Genomic DNA, 21,300 nt, shown 5'->3' with positions numbered 1-21,300 from the left:
CCCGGCCGGGAGCTAACGCGCGGCTCGGCAGCCCTCAGCCCCCAACACAGATAGCGCCCCCGCCACCCACGGGGAGGGTCTCGTACCCCCCCTCTCAGCAAACATCCCAGCTCCATCCAGCAGAATGCACGCATCGCCTCTCGCTCTGATCAAGCCTTCGAAAACCAGTGGTCAAGCCTTCGAAAGCCAGCATCGCCAGGCACGCCTGCTGCCCGGGAGCAGCCTGCCGCACGCTGCCTCTCACTGCACAGAAAGCTTTTCTCCGAAGAGGGTGTTCGGTATTTTACAGGCAATTCCAAGCGTGCTTTAGCTGCCAAGGACACCACGTACAGCAAGACTCCGCATGCACTCAGCACTTTACAGATACTCAACAGCTGATGGGAACTGTGTGACTACTGTATTCTGTACAATAATGAGTATGAATCAAACCAAAGAGTTGACAGTACAATGAAAGAGTTAAAAGTGTTTTTCTTAAAAATTGTTTTGGACTTAGTATTGAACTCCTTTGACTAAATAAAAATCAAAATAAAAATGCTGCTTTTTTCCTTGTCAGGCTGTAGCCTCAAAAAAAGCAATTAGTCCATCTTGATCACAGCCATCCAGAATTTCCAGAAGAAGAGGAACTTTAGTTTTCACATTAGTGCCTTTAAATTTAAATTTATCTATGAAGAGATCCGTGATCATACCTGCAAAGGTAAAAATCCCAAGATTTATTATTTGCCTTGTTTTCATTATGAGGTATCTCTACTTTTAAGTCATTCTTATATACCCACTATTCTAGTCGATTCGGGGTTTAGAGACAAGGACTCTTTCTAAACTTGATGTTTTAAACAATGATTTAATTTTAAACAAGCCCAAAACGCTGTCAGAACAGCCCGGATTCCAGCTCCATCCTGAAGCATGTATTTCTGCCTTAAATTACCCACATCTGAAACACTAAAGAGAGGAATTATCACAGGACGGGTAATGTGGGCTCTGCTTAGCGCTGTATACACACAGGCTTATTAAAGCCGGTGCCTGGCAGATTCCCCAGGCAGAAAGCTGTACAGGCAGCACCAGGGAAGGTTACATCGTTTCCTTCACTAAACTAGATGATCTAGGAGTCTCTCCACCCCATGTGCATTTTTCTGTTTTTCTGCCCTCTTGCAAAACTTAACCACTCAGAATTGCTCATTTACCCTGTAAGCATTCTTAAATGCCATCCTGAATTTGAATACAATCCTAAATCATGTCCAGAAAGACAACGATCATCCAAATATAGGAAGCTATTAAACAAAAAATTGAAAAGTCGCTGGCATATAATTCTGGTATTTTTGTTCTCAGTGACACGCTTGTGATGCCAAATCAATTTTAGAAGTTTTTGGGTGACCAGTTCTTGAGAACCTCAAGAGTTACTCAGATTTGTAGTAGCATACAAGCCATTTTCAGTATGTCCTAAGTTTTACTGCCTCACCTCTGACTTCAGATTTGTATGATCAAAACCATGATGTAACTATGCAGCCTCGGCTGTATGACCAAATGGACATCCATGCTTGGCATACCTATAGCTGTCCTGAAGCTACCCAAGCCCATCCACTTACCACATTATTTCAATCCTGCTAATACTGACTCCATAAGTCTTTCAGTCATGTCCAGCATGCTCTCTGGACATTGAGCTGCATTTAAATAAAAGTTAGAACTGATCAACTCATCAACAAACCGTAAAGTCTCTCGAGATGTGCAGGTTGCCTCTTGTATTCCTCGAGCAGCTGATCTGCCTCTTCCAAAATGCTGCGGTACTTTGGTAGCAGGAAGTCCACATTTCCTTCATGAACTTGTAATTCCTCAAAGATATTTTAAATCATAAGAATTAAGAGCAGTTAAGCATCATAAGAGAGCATAAAAGCAAGAAGAGATTAAGCTTGGGTCTAACAGGAGGAAGTACTCTCAGAGGCAAGACAATCCCCTTCTAAACTGGCAAGAGTTATTTTCCAGGTGCCTCGTTTTCTAGCCGTCTGATGAAATGCCAGATGTTACTTGTCACTTCATAGACTAGATTTTCAAAATCCTGCATATTACAGCCTCCAGCTCTGAGTTCCTGCCAGAACAGGATCACACGCAGCCCAGCCCTCTGCAGAATCAAGACTGATGAAGGCTTAAAGCCTTCACCGGGCCTTCATTTTTAGAATAAGTAAGCTCCTAGAAAGTATAGCACATGCTAAAGACTGAAGGTAAAAACCAAACTCTGAAAGTATCACTGAATTCATGGCAGCAAGAAGTTTTAAAGACTTCTCTAAAATGCCCTGGGGTCTACCATCAGACCAGCTTCAGATGGTCGATAGTATAGATCTTTTTATCCTCCATAGAAAGACTGTTCTTGTCTAGATGAAAGGTAATTATGCTGTGCGTCGTGAACTTGCTGGGATAACAGCCTTCATCAATCATATTATTTTACTACCTATGAATAAGATATTAACCAAAAAATGACTGACAAAAAGACTTGTCAAAGATTTGCTGACTCAAAAAAGCCTACAAGCGAGATGTGCAACATCATTATTATTGTATAAACATAACATGCAGTAAGAATAAATTCTCTATTATTCTCTGCCTCTCAGATTTGCTAAATCAATCCCAAGCAAAATACTTTCAGTGGTAATGAAGATACATGCTATTCTCACAGGCAGTCAGGCTTTTTTATTGCCTACAGAACTCTGACAGCCGGTATTTGGTTCCCCAAAGGACAAGAGAGAACTGGCTGCCCATTTTCACCCACTCCCCAAATAAATACCAAAAGACATGACGGCAAGTTGGCTGCTGGAAACAGTGCAAGAACTGAGACACACTGCCTAACTGGTACTTCCCAAAGACTAACCGTTGAGGAGGAGGGTATTAGATAGGGGGGTATTAAGGTATTAAGCAAAGAGTAAAAAGCAAATAATTCAGAAATTATGACACACTGGGATGAAGTTCCAAAGCAAAGAAGTCGCATCTGGCCTGGATGATCATTCTCAGATCTAAAAAACTTTTCAAGGTTAGTGGAAAGAGACACAGAAGGAACTGGAAAATAACAGCAGGCAGAAAGAGAACGTTAGGTGATAAAGCTGGCTGCCTTTTACTGTCCGATTTAGGCATCCTCAACATCAGTCAGTAATCCTACATGTTATTCACTAGCTACACAGCACAAATGGGAATTTGCCTCAAAGAAGTCTGTCTCCTGGATAATTAAAATACATGTTCTGGGAACAGAAACGGAACAGATACCAGTATGACACACATCTGACTTAAGCCATACAGCTTGGTATCTGACAGCATAATACCGCATAAAAATCCCTTCATGGGAGTTCAGGTACTTACCCTTAAAGCATCTATTAAGTGAACCTTCTTGGCCAACAGCTGCTGATATTCTAATTTAGGGTGGATAAGCTTTAATGTGTGCCTCACAGATTCTTCATTTATGTCTAGTAGGGAGTGAAAAAAAACCCAACAACTCAACAAGCAAATGAATACTACATATTCCATTTATGAGAATATAAAATGAAGTCAAGGACAACAAAACAGAAACAAAAGTTTTACCATATGATATGTTGAGATTAATCTTCCTTTTAGTAGCCTCTTTGGAAAGCACATCTTTTAGGATGGATATTGTAGAAATGTTGTCAGACTTGAAACATCCCTCACCTTTTCTATAAAGGAAGAAAAACTTTAAAAGAACAAACTTAAATGCACATCCATGCATTAGATTTGTCCCTATGTTCAAACAGAAGGCCTGTAAATCAATGCCCAAATCGAAGAAAACCACCTCTGTAAAGGTCGCAACGATTCTCCATGTATCGGGTGGCTCTATACACACCTACGTTATTCCCTTCTTCCCAGCGTAATCTTGACACAGAACAGTTTGTTCCAGTAAATAAGACACAGTGGTGTACACAAATCTTGAAGTTGTTATCCTTACTGTGTGGCACAAAGGTCATTCAAGTGAGATTCCAGACTGTATTCATTCCTCCTAAGTTTTATCATTGCAATACCTTGAAGCAAAACAGCAAGCTTCGATACCAGAAGGGGAAAAAAAATACTCTCCCTTTCCCCACAAAAAAATCACCACCCAACAGCTTTCTACATTATGAGTAGACAAGATGTATGGCAGGCTGGGAGCAGGCTGCAATCTGTACAATTACAACAATTATTTTTCCCCTGCTTTATAGTTCCATTTTCAGGCGGGCATATATGACTTGCTGAAGGAAGATGTAATTAAATTGAGAACACAGTATTAAACACAGAAGTAGTATTTGATTAATATAAATTGCAGAAAAAGGTCTTCAGCTCAATGCTTATCACGTTTTTGTTTGCATGTGCATTAAATACCTTTTAAGTTATTTCTGCTCCTCAAAACAAAAAAGGAAGTTAGAAAACAACAGGCATTACACAGTATTTTCACTATATTAGTTAGCTATGTTCCTTAAATTCTAAAAGCAAGCCATCATCTCAAAAAATCTATCAAGCCTTTCTGCCCTGGCAATTTTGTTTTTTGGACCAGCTTCAAGAAAAACCCTATTCAAGTTACAGATGGCATCATTACCAGATAGTTCTCACTCCTGGCAAAGTTTGACAACCCTTTTTAAAAAGACTCCCGTCTTCTTTAATGGGAGTTTTGATGGGGATGAGAGTGGAGAGGTACATGTATGAAATGGTACTTGCAGACTGGTAAAGAATGAAAAAGACAAAAGGCCCAGCACAGTCACATTGCGCTTTAGTAATAATTGTATCTTACCTGTAAGTACTTTCAAGCTGTGTACCCAGGAAGGTGTTCTGAAAATAAAAGGTGATACTTTCTCCAGCGGGAGTCTTTTCAGGCACCTCAGGCAAGCAAAACACAACCCACGAGTGAATTTCAGCAAAGCTGAACTGGCCTTTGAGCGTCAGTGTATTCATGGGTCTGTGACATTATGAAATTAAAAAAACACACCAAACAAACAAAAACCCAACAGTTAGTAATTATGATGGAAGGGCACTGTCACTGCACTGGTTATCCACATGAAAAAAGTTTAGTTCCACACAGTGGTTTCCTTTTAATCAACTCCCTGTACAAGGTCAGGTACCTTGCAAAGTAGTTAAGTGCTGTGGATTACGGCTACTTTTCAGTATTTCAAGAAGCTATGCAGACATTCAAATTTTATCTCCTACTTGGCATGTCAGAACTGGATAAGAAACTAGCTGGAAGTTTTTGACATACCTTGTTTCAAGCTGTTAAACCTGAAACTTATGACCATGGCAAATATGACTAAGAGCCTCAACGGCCTCCCATGCTATAAACCACAGGCATAACACTTGTATCAAGAACGAGGCGCAATGGAGCTCATTTGCACACAAAAGCATTTGGTATCATTCCTTCAATCTATCAGCTTTGTTTTGAAGCAAAGCAATGCCTTGGTGGCAACAGAAGGTGTTAACTGAGGGTGGGGGAAAAATATCAAGTAGGAACTGCATAAAATACTGGGTTCCTAACAGAGAGATAAGCAGGGGTGGGGGAAGTCTTGGCTCAGTTCTGGAGCCAAATTAAGCTATAGGAAAAAATTACATTAAAAGGGTGGAGGGGAGAATGAGGCTGAAACTGAGCCTGTGGTTACTAGTACAGGGGAGCTTCCTTTCTACCACACCCTCAGCTCTATCAACACATGCGGCTACGCTATAACCCAGGTCAGTAAAATGAAAAATGACCTGAAAACAGGGATTAAGAACAGCAAGGAAAGCAGGAACCCATCAAACCCACACATTCTGTCAGAAAACCCGTAAAATGGGCTCAAAACTGTAGGTTAGGAGTTAGAAGGACATACTCAAGAAATGACATACTCAAGTTCATAGAATCAAAGTTGTAACAACCGGATTTTGACAGTTTTTCAAGAGAAAAAGGCATTGATTTTTTCTTTGCAAATACCTGTCGTGGTCAATAGAATGAGTTCTCTGATGAAGTGAAAGTGGTTTAATTTGATATTGATGAACTTGGCAGGTTTTTGGTTGAATCCTTGGTGTTACATATGCTTGAAGTGTCCCATACTGTCCTTCAATTGATCGAACCTGCAGAAATAAAAGCAGAGCCCAGAAAAAAGAACAAAAGGGAACAGATTAAGTTATCGTGACTTGGAAAATTGGTGGGTATTCAAAATAGATTAAAGAAAGACTGTAGTACTTCAAGAATATTTAGAGTACCGTATTTACTTGATAGTGCTATTATAAATAGAGCAGATCAAAAATGTTTTAGAACTAGATGAAGTAGTGGCCAATGAAATGCTGCTGTATTACATGAATGAACTTTTAAATAAAGAAAAGCCACTAACTTACTTTCTGATCAGTTAAAATAAAAAGTCTGTAATTTGTGTTGAATTCTTCAGTGGCTTGCCCTGGTTTTGGCTGGGATAGAGTTAATTTTCTTCTTAAACTGGTACAATGCTGTGTTTTGGATTTGGTATGAAAATAATGTTGATAACACACTCATGTTTTAGTTGTTGCTAAGTAGTGCTTGTGCTAAATCAAGGACTTTACAAGTTTCCTGTGTTGGCCAGTGAGCAGATGCACAAGAAGTCGGGATGGGACACAGCCGGGACAGCTGACCTCAACTGGCCAAAGGGATGTTCCAGACCATGGGATGTCATGTTTAGTATATAAACTGGGGGGAGCTGGCCTGGCCAATCTCTCCTTGGGGATTGGCTAGGCATCATTCAGCAGGTGGTGAGCAACTGTATAGTGCATCACTTAATTTCCACTCCCACCCGCCTTGTTTCAGTCCTCTCTCTTTATCTCTCCTTTTCATTACAATTTTTGTCGCTGTTACTATTATGATTATTATTATGTTTTATTTCAATTGTTAAATTGTTCTTATCTCAACCCATGAGTTTTACCTTTTTTAGATTCCCCTCCCCATCCCACCACAGGGGTGTCAGGGAGTGAGCCGTCAGCTGTGTGGTACTTAGCTGCTGGCTGGGATTAAACCACCACAGGCCCCATTAGTATTGTTTTGGGTTTTCTTCAGTTATGGAAAAAATAACATTCTGTAGCAGTTAGGAGCCAAGAACAGATCAAAGAATTTAAGAGTAAACTGAATTTCACATTATGTGTTCACCTCTTCATAACATTCCTGAGCTATTTTTGGAAAAGTAAGGGGCCAGATTTAAGTTCAAATCTCAGAATGCCCAACAAGCAGGACGTAAAAACACATTCAAGACACAGTGCGCACTCTCCACACCTCTGAGGACACAGCAATGCATCAATCACTTCTCTGCTGAGATCAGTTAGGCAGCCTGCAGTAAGAAGCCTGCCACTCACACAGAACTGCCAAGAAACAGGAGTGTCCCACCTACAGCACCAACACAGCCGTGAAAGTAGGCAGGAGAGCTACCGAAATAGCTTCATACAAACAAAAGAGCAGACCGGACTTCAAGTACAGGTTTGCTTTATAACCTTGGTTACACTTCTATTTTACAGGGTCTCAGAAGTCAAAAAAAGCACCGTTTTGTAGGAAGACATCCACATCAATGTTTTTAATAAAATCTAGTAAGTAAAGAATTCTCTTTGGAAGTAAAATCACCAAGACTTAAAGGCTGTATTGTCTGCATGTGCACAGACGAAATACATGAAAATGAGCTCTGGGTGGCAGGTGTAAATCACTGGAGACCCTCAATGTGTTGCAGCAAGGTGGCAGTGGAACCTGCGCAGACTGAATCCATCATATCAGGATCCAAATGCAACACTGGTAGTACAGTGTTTTGATAATACACTGTGTTATGATGACACACTACAGCAAGTTTATAAAGGCTTTTTTTGTGGGAGAGTGAAAAAAACCCTCTTTTTGCGTATCGTGAATGCATTTGAATAATTTTTTCTTGAGCTATTTACCTCTTTACCTAGCATCTTCAATATTACAGGTGGCCAGGGTCACAACACTAAATGAAGAGAACACAGGGAGATAAAGAGACCTGCTCAGAACCAGTAAGCACACTAACAGCATTTCTTAAGAAGGGGACCTGGAAAATAAGAGTCTTAATTCTGCACACTAGGTCCATTATTGCAACCTCACCAAAAAACAGTTAACCACCCCCAGCTTCCCTACATTTGGTGCATCTTATGCAGGCTTAAATTTCTAATGGTAATCTTTTGACTGAGAGTTTTACATAAATGAACACATGTCAGATTAGGAGGCTGTAGAGTTAGGCGACAACATGAAGAGAAAACGTAGAGCCTGTGTGCATGTGGAGGACCTTCCTAATTATGACTTCCTTCCTTATTTCCCCTGGTGACAGCCACAAAACACGTGAATTTAGTGGATCGTTAAAAATAAACCCCAAAACATTCACACATCTTTAGTACAATAAACATAGAACAACCGGATTTGCTTCCTCTCCAAACCACAAATCCAGCCTATATTCCCTGGTTACTTCCCAGCATAACTTCCTTCAAACACTTCCAGGGACAAACAGTGCCAGAGCTTGCTTTCCCACGCCTCTCTCCACCAAGTTCCATACACTGTCTCCAGAACCCAGTACTTTCACAATCTGCAATTTTCCAGCTGCTTTTGTCTTAGGGACACGCAAGAAGGATCCAGGCTCTCCCCTGAAGTAACACACTTTTAGAAGCCTCTGGAAACCCTACAGGAAAATATAAAGCCCCGGAGTAGAAAGTCCAGAGGAAACAAGAAGCAGCAGAAATTGGACTGATCATTCGCTCAGGGTAAGCGGTCAGTCTGGGTAAAGATCTCCCCATTCCTAAGCAAACATCCACATAACCATTAATTTATTACAGAAAATATTTTGGAGCATTTTACCTTAAGTTCAAGCCTTGTAGTATTTGCTTGGCATCGGTATGTTGCAAGAAGGAAATTGCTATTTGGCTGTAAACAGCAAAAAACCAGAAAAATAGTAAGAAACAACTCTCTTGATTTACAAAAGCTCTACTGGGCTGTTTTAACCGTAGACATGTACAGCAAAGTTTCTGCTATTTATGTACAGCTATTTTACAAAAGTTAAATACAAAAAAGTAATCTTTGGTTCCCTTGAATATTCTGATTCATTTTAAGTATGGTAGAATTTAAAAGATTTCTCTATATAAGGAGAAATCAACTGAAGCCCCTTATAAGCTTTAATACCACCACAAAAATGACATAGGTATCTACTTTTCATCTGAAGAATGCATGTCAGCCTGCCCCACTCATCTGCAATACTAGTCCAACATCCAAAAACTAGTAACAGATCAGTAAGAAAACAAACCCCAAAAAGCTAAATTAATAATCATAAATTAAAAGAAACGTAAAATAAAAACTTGATTTCTGAAAGCTCCAGCGTAGACTAACGAATGTGCAAACAGCTCTTGAAACTAAAATACTTAAGAGGACTGTTACAAGGAAAAGGACTTCACAGATTCTGATAATGCTAAGGTAGTTTCTGGATTTTCCCCCTGGCCCTATGCATTATTAGTAACTCTGTAAGTAAGTTTATTATATAAAAAATGCACTTAAACATATGACTCCCCAAACAGCAGAATATTCACATTCTAAAGTGATTTTTAAGAGACAAGCTAAGTATGAAACACAATGTTTTTCATCTACATTACTTTGAAGTAAATATACATATGTGTGTGATACTGGCAAATCCAGAGAAGGAAAAAGCAATCATGCATGTGTCTTTCGCATTCGTGATCAGGCAGAAAAAAAGCAAGCAGTTGCTCCTGGATCCTCTTGCACACGTTTAGCTTTGCCTTAGGTCAGCACCTGTTACTAACTCCTCATTCTGCAGCATCTCTAACAAAGCTGAGCTCTCCAAAATTACCAAATGAGTAATTTAACTCAATATATTTAATATATTACAAATATACAAGTCCCAATTCTATTTTTACCATACAGTATTAAGAGCTTTCATCATGCGATCTCTATAAATATCATCTGTTTTGTTTCACTTACCTCAGAATCACAGCTGCTAAAACTAACAACAGCAGAATTTTTATCCACATCCAGCAAGTCTATTGGGACATCACTCTGCAGAACACGTGAAGATGGGAAAATAAAGAGCTTAAGTGCCAGCGTAGCTTCTAATGCATTTATCTTCTAACTGTCATCACTTATTTTAATAAGGGAGAGGCAACGACTGCTTCATCCAACAGACATGCAGCTTACTACTTAATCCTGGAGTAACATGATGATCTTTTATTTCCTTATGGATTCCTGAACTCTTGTGTGTCCAGCTTACAACAACTACAGTATAAGATGTGCAATTATCTTTCGGACATGAAAGTATACTTCATTTACATGCCTGACAGATATTCATGATTGAAGTGTTCCCATGTTTCAATAGGGGGATTACAATATTCGTTCAAGAAATGAAGTATCTTCCTTTTAACATAATTGTTAATGATCCTTTTACTTACAGTAATGCTTCTGACACAGACTACTTCTTATCTAAATGTCATTTCGCTAGAATTAAAATTAAATCTAACACTGTTTTAAAAATTAGATCAAAGGGTATTCAAACGATCAATTACTTAATTTGGTGCTGCTTTGTAACTCCACTGAAGTATCAGGAAACACTGATAAATACACAACATACTTCTTAAAACAGAATTTTAAAAGCAGTTTTATTGTCTTCTCACAGCAGAGGAATACCAAATACTGCTTTCTATTTCTTTAAAGAAGAAGCCAGTTCTAAACTCTACAGTAAATTCAGGGATAGATTAAACAATTTTATTATTCCTCACTCAGCTATGGAAACAGCAGGTACTACAGCTGCGTATTAGCTGTAGCTTCACAGTGCTCCAGTAACATCCTTAATAAAAATAAGATTTTTATTAAGAAGTGAAAAATAAAATCCGACAGTAGCACTCTCCCACGTGTTATGGCAAATTCACCTCACAAATTCCTCCTTGTCAAATTTTTCTCCTCATGCATATCCCAAAAGAAAGCAATTCAGTACCACCACTCTTTCTGACTACCAAAGATAACATTAATTGCTGCTGAGGCAGTAGGAGAAATAACTAATTAAGGTCACTCTACTTGGCAGGAGTATTTATCACCAACTGCACCCAAATCAGATGCTGTTCCACACTGAAAGTGCACAGGTGGCCCACACCCTTCTAAAATTAATTTTCTACTACAGAGGATACTTAACTGGGAGAGTGAGAATCTGCGCCCCGTTTAGGATATAGTGAGTTAATCCATGTTTAAATAAGGAGGGACATGCGAAAACAAGTTACATAGAAGCCTGCTAGTGCAGCAGGCATTTTGGTCTGTTTTGGTCATGTAACGTTGCTTTGTTCAATAAAGGTTTGAGTTGTATTTGGCCCCTAACAAGCCCTTACAACAGTTACTTGAACGTTACAAGGCTATACACTTCAATTCCCTCTTATAACAATGCAGACATTAAAAAACCCATATACTTCGGATACTGTAACTCAGCTTTTTGAAGCAGAAAGTCTCTGAATGTTTTATTTACATATCAAGAAAGCCAAGAAGAACAAAACCACACTCACCTGTACCAAGACATTATCTATAGCTGTCTGCACCTCCAAGATGAGGCTGTAGCTAGCATCATCCTTATTTAATGTAAACTTATCATTCACACTAAACGCAGGTACTGATGAAACAGCAGTACTGGACTGGGCAGACTGCTGGTATTTTTCACGTTCCTGAAGTACTTTAATCTGTAAGTGTTCCAACTCATTCCTAGAAAAGGGAAACCATATATAATGTCTTTGAAAAAGCAACTACAAAAGCTACCCTAGAAATTAAGTTGATTAAGCTTGCAAGGCAATCATGTTTATCTTCTGTCCACAATTTTCCAACCAGAAGTGACTGCTGACTCCCCTTCCATCTACATAAGAAAGATAAAAATTGAAGTCTATATGACATGAAAACGTAGCTTCTAGCATACCTTGCCAAAAGAGATTTCTATGAGTCACAGGAAAGGACAACTTTTTTCCTTCAAGAGGACAACACATTTTGAATTATATGCTAATGACTATTTTCCTCCCATCATTTAGAGGCTATAAGCAGCATTGGAAGAAGGGAGTCTTATCTTGCTGATACGGAGGAAGAAGGCCATTAAGACACCATCATGTGAGGGCAAGATAAAAGACAGACTGTGAAATGAGGCTGCTATTCATTTCTACTTTGAAAGGGCTTGACTCTACTTCCAGATACATTAACGATATAGAAAATCTAGTGAGATAGGAAGCAAAGATGACATTTCAGCTTTTAACATTTCAGTTCTTCTACTTAAATTTCTTTCTAGTGCAATTACCTTAAGGATGAAATCTTGTTCTGCATTTCTTGACTTAATTTTAGTTCTTCACCTGATCCACCTTCTCTATGGACAGGTTCTGTGGTCAGTCCTGTCAGCCAGCCTAAACCAATATATGAAGTTTATATTCCTTATAAGCTATAAATAAAAGCCTTCACTCAGCTTTTGTATGTGCGGAGCAATGTTTGTTCCAGATACTGGGTAGAGAGAATCGAGACTTGAACTTAATCCGTTCTTTTTGCTGTTGTTAATCTAGACACTGAGCATGGTTTTTTATGGGTTTAATTCTTAACTTATAGATTGGAAATCATTACTTATTCTTTTTCATGAAGCACTTCGAACAATAAATCCCTCTGTGGCAGTTTTTAACCAAGCACTTAAGTATTTTCCCACCTCTCTTTCTCCAACAAAACCTTGAATAATTGGCAGTACTATAGTTGAAAACAAAAACAAAACCTGTGCAATGTGTTTACAGCAAACTGTATGTTGCACTGTGTGTTTTGAGACTGACTGCTGCCGGTTGAAGTGTGTGTATGGAATAATCATCTTTTTGTTTACTTAATTACATTTACTTATAAAAGCAAATACTAAATGATTACACCCTGACACCTCAGGTATGATATATGGACTTGAACGGGCATTTATGGCTCTAGTTACCTCATCTAATGCATGCAGACAGTAAGATAGGATTATTATTTTAAAATGTACCAGAGAAGGTGACATCCACAATCTTTCACATTCCTCAGCAAGCTACTTCAGGTACCAAAAAGGCCCAATAACGGAGCATAAAATTTAAAAAAAAATCCACAGAAATCCTACGCTGCCAGGCTTCAAATCTAACTTTTACTACTCTAAGGCAGTACTTTTCCTGATCTGCCAAACTGAAGTCTACTTCACATACTACCAGAGTTTACTTTTGAAAACCTGCTTTCACTTTTTTCCTTCTTCTATGATTCATGGATCTTTATAACGCTCCCGCTGAAAGAAGCCACAAAGGGCTTTGGCCACAGTATTGCTGCGGCCTATCATACCAAAACAATTCATATGACGTGAGGTATAAGAAACTTTTAATCATCCAGAGCCTATCCAAAAGAGGTACTTGAACACCATTACTTCTCAATAACTGACAACTGCATCTTGCCAAAATACATGAATTTGAATACGAAAGGTTTCAGTAAGCTGATTTTTCAGCACTGAAGATAATCAAAGATAGAAAATTTACAATCTTTTAGCTCCCAGCAGTTAACATACGTAGCATATTTACCATGGCCTCTGCAACAGCCAGGCCAATAGCTCAAATCCTACAGAGGGGCTGCTGAGATGCCTCACATGGGGAAGCTTTATTTTCTACTGAAAGCAAAATCAGCCCCACTTAAAGCCCTGTGAAGCTGAAAGGGAAGGAAATTTATGTAAAAGGCAGGAAAACAACAGCAAAAAAACCATATCATACTGTTTTTAATACAAAAAATCATAAATAATTCCTTTGGACATAACATATTAGTTATTTCATCAGTTAGGCAGCAGTCTATTCCAGAGAATAACCAGCCACTGTGTGACATGGTGGAACACATGAGTACCTCACAATATAAAACCACAGTTTCAGTGTAGGAAACATTTTTTTGAAGTGTAAATATTAAATTAGAAGACGTCTTTTGAACAAAACATTATCCTGGTTCCGATCAGAACAAAAATGTCAAAGAGATGTGAGCTGTGCTAACAACATAGCCTACTTCATTTTTATCACATCATCGTACATGACATTTACTAGGTAAATGATAGGAAGCTTACCTGAGTATGTGGATGCTAGAATTTCATCATACCCATCTTTTCCTACACAGCCACCCTGGATTGATGCAATACTCTCTGACAAAGCCTTCAAATAAAGACATTCAAGCAGAGGGAAATATCACTGCACTCGTCGTAGAAGTCTGGGGAGGGGGTTTGCAGGAGTTTAAGAGTTGTGCTCCTCCTATCTACCTACATAGATGTACAATATCTAGACCTACAAAAATCAGGGTGTTTTAAAAAATGCATCCTGATTCTACTCTGCATAACAAAGACATAAAAAAGCAGTTTAAATCAAAACACTGCTGGACAATATTTTTCCAGCAGGAATTTGCAATCTGACTGAAGGCTGAAATAATCTCTATGGATCAAATCTAGTATTTTAAACAAGTCATAACCAAAATAATTATGCTCAGTAAAGTCCTGAGAGCTTATTAGTATTTCACATATAAAACACAGATTATACATATCATAGGTTTGCTTTTTCACTGAAAGAGAAGCACTCTCTTAGGTTTCACTCAGGAGATGCTTCAGTAGTCAACAGAGCCAGAACTTTTAACATACCCTCTACATAATTTTTATTTTTGCTCAATTCAAGACTACCCCCCTTTCTAGTTCTTAAATATTACAATATTGCTTTGGAGTTCCTGTTGTCAACATTGGAGAGCTCATCAAATTAATAACAAACCACACATTTTAGTAGTGGTGGTCTAATAAGTTTTGAAATACAGATATTTTTTTTAATTCATTTTTACAGCAATGAAGAGTATGATGCGGGCTTACATGATCATATCGAAGGACAGGATCATCTGCATTCTCAAAGTTATAGATTTCTAGGACTCCATCATCTCGTCCAACAAGCAATTCTTTAACTCCATCTCCCAGAATGTCAAAACTATCAATACATAAGATACCTAATGAAAAAACCACACCAAACCCGTTTACTTCATTTGTATTCATTTTTGACGCAATAATACACAGACCACATTCTGCTACACAGAAAGAGATTCTTAGTTATTTTTTAAGGTCTTATTTGTGCCATTTCTGATGAGCCCGCTAGAAGGGTGAAGTCTCTCACCTGTGCCTGAGGTTCAAGACTGAACGGTGGGTTTTACAGCAACCAATTCCAAATCAAAACCACTGAACAGAGACCCCTTCTGACGTTCAAATAGCCTGCTTCTGAGGCATTTCTTAATCTTCCTTCGTGAAACATTTCCCCAGATGAATTATTTCTCTGTCCACACTACTGTAACTTTGCCAGGTGAAGAAGCAAGCATACTTTGTTTCCCATAATTGACTTCAAGCTATTGGTAAATGGACTACTACGAATTCTGACTAAAGCAACAGAAAGAGGGTTCTGACTTGTGCCAGACCTGGACCAGGTACTGCTACTTGACATGTTAACAGACAAACCCACTACTAGCACATGTGCATGTGGAACCAGCCTGTGACAACTAATCACATCTTGATAGGAAAGACAGTTAGGGTCTGGAAGAAGGAGAAAGCAGTGAAGAAAGTTTGTACGAGAATTAATAAGAAAAATGAGACGGAATTTAACTTTTATGACTCTTTCATATGAAAAGTAAGGATATACTAGGAAGTGTTTTAAGAAAATAATCTGGCAATACCTTTTATGAGATAATGAAAATTTTAAACACATACATACAAATACCCACACACCTCTCTCTCTGTTTTATTCCTGGTCTTCTCCTTTGCAAAGGAGGATGAGCCAATAGAAACTGCAGAAGCAGCATACCAAGGCTAAAATAGGGAAAGTGTTATACTGCGCTCTAATCAATTAAGTCTCCTTGTGGAGCTTTAAGGAAAGCCCTGTTCCATTTTCAGGGAAAAATGCTTACAATGGCTTTTTTTTTTTTTAAAGTAAAAAAAAAAAAAAAGTCTTGTAGGGAAGATGCTAACCTTTCCTCTGAAGACATTCTAAGACCACTGAACATCTAAAAAATTTGGCAGGTATATCTGCACTTAGAAATAGTCACCAAAATGATAAAAACATCAAGTAATCACATATGAATTAACTGTTCCAAATATCACTTTAAAAATACTGTAAAAATGAAAGTATACTAAAGTACTCAAAATAATATGAACAGAAAACTCAGAGCAATACAAAATTATTAGATTTATAAAAAGCGCAGAAGAATGAGAGTGTACCCATATTTATATCACATACTGACATAAGAATACTATGCCTCCAAAGTATCTATAGATTTCCCAATTACTATACTTGTAATAAAGCCTCAGATATGCTGAAAAGCTGAAGAGTGAGAGACTGAGACACATACCTCCTCTCTTTTTTTCATTTCCAATTTCCCACTTAGGTATAGGCTTGGAACTAGTAATCTGGGTAAGACCCAGTTTACCATCAGAAGTTCCATACACAATTTCTTCTCCAGAATCACCTAAACACATAAACTGAATTTAGAATTAATAAAATCAAGTACGCCAATTTTTTTATAAAATTTAAAGTATTGTGTAGTTACACTCTACAGCCGCAAGGAAAAAGAAAATACTAGCATTAGTGTTGTGTAACAGAACCATCAGGCTTTAAAAACAAAAAGAAATACATGAAATCTGCACATGTTCTGATAATTTCTTTACGGCTGTCACTCTCCTGCATATGAATGACCCCCTGCACTGAAGTTCTGCCTAAAAAACATTCACAATCCAGTATTTCAAATTTCAAAGACAGGCTATTAAATTGCCTTTACAGAAGAGAAGCAGAGATTCGTTCAGAACACACATCCAATAGTGAATGTTGTGTCAAGACTTGAGCAAATAAGAATTACTTTTCCAAACCAGCTCTGAACGTTGTTGTCACACAAACTTAACTGAAACTAAATTAAGCACCAGATTAACTCCCTAAAGCGATTTCAATCAGATTAGCAAGGAGGATGATCAAACTATTTTAAGCTTGATCCTTCCACACCTTAGTTTATGTAAGCTCTACTCAATATTCTCATCCATCCATGGATGGATGCAACTAGCGATTCTAGTTATGGAAAACCATGTGGAAGTGAAACCAAAGCCCCAAACAGACAAGGCCCCCAAAAGTCCAGTTCCTATCTACAGAATGAGACCATCTTATATCTCACTGCTTTTGTAAGACTCTTTTGTATATATTTATTTGTATGTAAGAAATAACTCTACATAGCCAGTTTTCTGTCGTGTTTTTAACACCAGCTTAAAAATCAAGGAAAAATGTAATTAACAATACAAGCAATAAAAATTTTAGAATACAGTAAAATAACATTATTCAGTTACGTGTATATTCAAAATGGTGTTACCCCCATTTCCATTGTTTAGAGCGAGAACAGTAGGTGGTCCAGGGACTTCTACTTCATACAGTAAATCAGATCCCTAAAGACAAAAGAGAATCATCCTGAACGAGTTTTGTCAAAAAGAAAAAAAAACACAACCCAAAAAACAAACCCACAAACAAATCCACACCAACCAAAACAAAAAAAACCACCAAACCACAAAACACCAAACACAAAACAAACTCAAACAAAACCCCACAAGCATAAGAACAAAATTATTATGGATAATATCAACTGATATGCTTCACTTACACAAACTCTCAATACCTATGGGAGAACCATTTCTAAGCCAAAACAGGGCGAAGTCTATATAAATAAAACATAGGACTCTTGAAAGGTGTTACTATTAAAAATAATCCACGAATCTGTCTGGCAAATAAATTTGTTAAACCACTTAATATCACTCAGACTTGTCTCAACAGTAATTAGTGAAAGCAAGAATTCCCAAACTGCTAAGAGACCTACGCATTTAACTCCCTTATGCGAGCACTTTTAGTTAGAAGGGACCAATTTTTTATCTACTTCCACCAATAAATTCTGAAGCCTATTTACAGTGGGTTTATTAATTCTCATTTTACAAGTTTAGAAAAAAAAACCCCAGCATTATAGACAGTAACACTTCCAAGTAAGATACAGTATGCTTATCCTTATGATGTTTCAGCCATGCTAATAGGCTGATTTCCTTAAGAACTAGTCCAGTTCTATGGCATCAATACACAAAACATAAACAAGCAAGTATTCTGACCTGTAAAACTCTGAGGACTCTATCCTGACATGCAAGTACCGGTGTAATGCAATTCACTTTATCTACAGGAAGGCAGAGAACATCATTGATTTTATCTCCCGATAGGTAGTAGTGCTGGTCTTTGCAGTCGCAGTAATGGTTATAGATGTAGCTTGCACAAAGAAAGAGATCTGCTCCTGAAATATGCCTGAGAAAAAGAGAAGACTTCCTGTAGCATTTTCCAAGTATAGCTGCAGTGGTAAGTCTTTTAGCTTTACTATATTGCATGCACTACTGCTTGCAAATACAAGGCATTAGCGGGCCCCGCAAGCTGTTAAAAGTTTCTTATGAATGCTAAACCTACGTGATTTCTATAGTTCTCAAATTGTCTATTTTGTTTTCAGGAAAAATCCTAAGAATATCCTTACAGAAATTTCATTAATGTATTTTGATGATAATAATTCTTCTCAAGCCAGTTTGCAGCACCTTACAACACGATCCAAAAAAAAATTAAATTGTTCCTGCTCTGCTACAGGAAGGGTATATGGACATGATACACTATGGCTCCACTCACCTGCATTTGCACTGAGGTGAGTGCCTCCAGACCCCTCCCAAGCCCCCCTACACTTTCTAAACTTCACCATGATTTTCTAAGTTCTTTCCTACGTGTCGTGTCACAAGCCAAAGCTGGACTGGCACTCAGTGTCACCTACAAGCATATAATATAGTAAAAAAATATTTCATAAAACCATAAGCTAACAATCTGCTATGGCTATGAAGTGCAAAATACCATACGTACATAGCTTTGATGCTTTCAGTAAGGTTAGTTTGAAATGAAAGAAACTGCTTCCCTCTTTTTGTGAAACCTCTAACTTCTGATCCTATAGCCACAAAAATTTTCTCTTGTGGTGTATTAAGAGCTCCTCCCAACTCCAGTCTTGCAATTTTTTGGCCTGGCAGTGTCTTGAACACTGGCTGTAAATAAAAAAGCCATTTTCATCATCACAGTATCATATTTATGGTAAACTTTTAACATAAAGGATAATAAATCTGCTTTATAATTTCTGGCAAAACTCAGACATTATGGATTACATGCAGACAAAAATAATCTGTACATTTCTCTTCAGAACCACAAAGTGACCAAGCTTTTTGTAAGTCAATAAATATAAAAAGCTGTAAAATATAATACGTTAAGATTTTATTATTTCAGTCTTATTTATCAATGGGAAAATTCAGCACTGCTGGCAGCTTTTTGTTTGTCTGTGTTTTTGTTTTCCTTACAAAAGAACACCACACACACACTCACTCACTCATTCCCTCCAACATGCATTCTTGTTCCAGAAGACTACACAGATTTCTTTGCATTATACTACAGGGTCCTTCTGAGCTAGCTATGAACTACCTTAAGGGGAACAAAAATTAATCATGAAGTGATAAAATTTTATTAAGCTAGGCATAAGTCTAGGCTCGTAAAAAGCAATCAGTTTGTCAAAACCCCCTCGGGTGACTGACTTAGTGAATCACTGCAGGTTTTTGTCCAGGAACAGTAACCGAGTGTAGGCAAGGCTTGACCCCAACTGAACTGCAGAGCAAGAGATGTTCCTGTGCTGATACACGCTAGGGTCTGACTCCACAACCGTGGAGGACCACTTGCTTGTCCAGGTGTGAAATCACATGCCCTCGTCATGGCTAGGTATCAGTCCACAGCTCTGCCCAGACACTTTCCACAGGCACCTCACTTGCCATGTCAATAAAAACAGACTTTTGAAGTTCATTAGGAAGACTATTCAAAAAATAAAGTGTTAAATGGAACATTTCCACTTACCACGGCTTCCCCTTTTTTTATGCCAAAACATGTAACGACCCCATCCTGATCTCCAACAACCACCTTCAAAAGCATAATACACCGTTATTTTTTATTACATGCAAAAATGTGTTTTTTAATAGTGCTCTTCCTGTCTGAATCGTATTTTCCTGCATATAAGTAAATTCTGCGTCACGTAATTTACACAGCTACTTGGCGGTATGCTTTAGATTACATGCAGACAAAAACATTTTTAGATTTTTAGATGTCAGATGGGCTGCTACAGATGGGAGATGACAGACGAGGTGCAGCAGCTGAACCCACAGCACTTACAACCCCATTTCTGCTTCTACATACAAACGCCAGCAGCCATCAGGCGCAGCGCTCCAGAGAGGCGGATTTAGGAGCTGTTGTATTGTTGCATTGAGAATTTATTATGAAAACCAAAACCAGACTGTCATTTCTACTGAGTTTTCCTAAGTTTCCTTAAGGAAAATTTAAAAGGATGTATTTAATCTCTAAGAAGTGTTAGCAAAACAGAAAAAGAGAAATAAGCAGGAGCTTCCTTGTGGTTTCAGCGATGCCTGAAGCTCGGAAAAATCCTTACTGCTCCTGGCAGTTTTCCAGACACAAATTCAGCCTTTTTTCCCCTCTACTTTCCCAAGCGTGTCGCAGCGCCGCGGCTGCCCCCGTGAGGAGCCCCCTAAGCCCCCGAGCGGAGCGGGCCGCTGGGCCGAGGGCGGGCCAGGCCCGCTACCTTCTGCGTCGCTTTCCGCCCCGACGCGGGGAGCAGCCTCATGGTCTTCTGGGCCGTCACCCCCACCTGCGGGAGACACGCTCGTTACCGGGGACGGGGCCGCGGGTCCCACCCGCCCCGGGCCGGCCCTGCCGAGGCGGCTCGGGCGGCCCGCCCGGCCCCGGCCCCCGGCAGCCGCCTCCCCGCCTCAGTCCCACCGTTCACCCCGGCGGCGCCGCCGGCAGCCCGGGCCCACCTGCAGGTAGTCGACGCGGGCCAGGCTGAGCTCCATGGCGACGGCGGGGAGCGGCCGCGGCGCCCCGCAGCTCTCGTCACCGCGGCAACTCGGCCGGCCCCCAGCCGCCCGCCCATTGGCCAGGCCTGGGGGCGGGGGGCGGGCCAGCGGCGCGGCGTGCGCCGCCATTGGGCAGAGCGCTCCCGAGGGGGCGGTGGCCCGGGGCGGTGGGGGGTCCCGGGCCGCAGTACCGAGCGAGGGGCAAGACAGGCAGCACCGGTACAGTCGGAATATTTTATTGAACAACGAAGCATCGGAGGCATCATTTAGAACAGTGTAACAAAATAGCAGCCCTGCTCCGGGTCCGAGTTAAAAAAAAAAAAAAATCCTCTCTCCCATGGAAAGAGGCGCTCCGCCGGGCGGGGGC

The 21,300-nt window shown here is 39.5% G+C and overlaps 1 protein-coding gene across 1 annotated transcript; it reads right to left on the bottom strand.

Moving 5' to 3' along the window:
• Positions 1 to 375: 375 nt before the first annotated feature.
• On the bottom strand, positions 376 to 21,251 carry BBS7 (Bardet-Biedl syndrome 7). Its single transcript, XM_080373579.1, has 19 exons — positions 20,895 to 21,251; positions 20,660 to 20,725; positions 19,924 to 19,986; positions 18,898 to 19,073; positions 18,120 to 18,306; positions 17,342 to 17,414; positions 16,340 to 16,456; positions 14,823 to 14,953; positions 14,043 to 14,127; positions 12,255 to 12,357; positions 11,485 to 11,677; positions 9,923 to 9,997; positions 8,792 to 8,857; positions 5,912 to 6,051; positions 4,748 to 4,912; positions 3,553 to 3,662; positions 3,334 to 3,437; positions 1,700 to 1,823; positions 376 to 686 (listed from the first exon to the last, which is right to left on the bottom strand). The coding sequence occupies exons 1-19, from the start codon at positions 21,060 to 21,062 to the stop codon at positions 550 to 552; spliced, it is 2,283 nt and encodes a 760-aa protein (XP_080229705.1). The 5' UTR covers positions 21,063 to 21,251; the 3' UTR covers positions 376 to 549.
• Positions 21,252 to 21,300: the final 49 nt, after the last annotated feature.

Source organism: Falco punctatus, assembly GCF_963210335.1.
Source record: "Falco punctatus genome assembly, chromosome: 1".
Taxonomy (NCBI): Eukaryota; Metazoa; Chordata; class Aves; order Falconiformes; family Falconidae; genus Falco; species Falco punctatus.
The sequence above is the reverse complement of the archived record's forward strand: the minus strand, read 5'-3'. Positions and strand labels throughout refer to the sequence as shown.

What these genes read in the sequence shown, in the direction of transcription:
- BBS7 (XM_080373579.1), bottom strand. Translation starts at nt 21,062, where the DNA reads ATGGCGGCGCACGCCGCGCCGCTGGCCCGCCCCCCGCCCCCAGGCCTG. An exon ending in TAAAAAAAGGGGAAGCCGTG is followed by an intron (nt 19,074 to 19,923) that starts GTAAGTGGAAAT and finishes TTTTATTTACAG; the next exon opens with CCAGTGTTCAAGACACTGCC. An exon ending in AAATGAAAAAAAGAGAGGAG is followed by an intron (nt 14,954 to 16,339) that starts GTATGTGTCTCA and finishes TTTTTTCATTAG; the next exon opens with GTATCTTATGTATTGATAGT.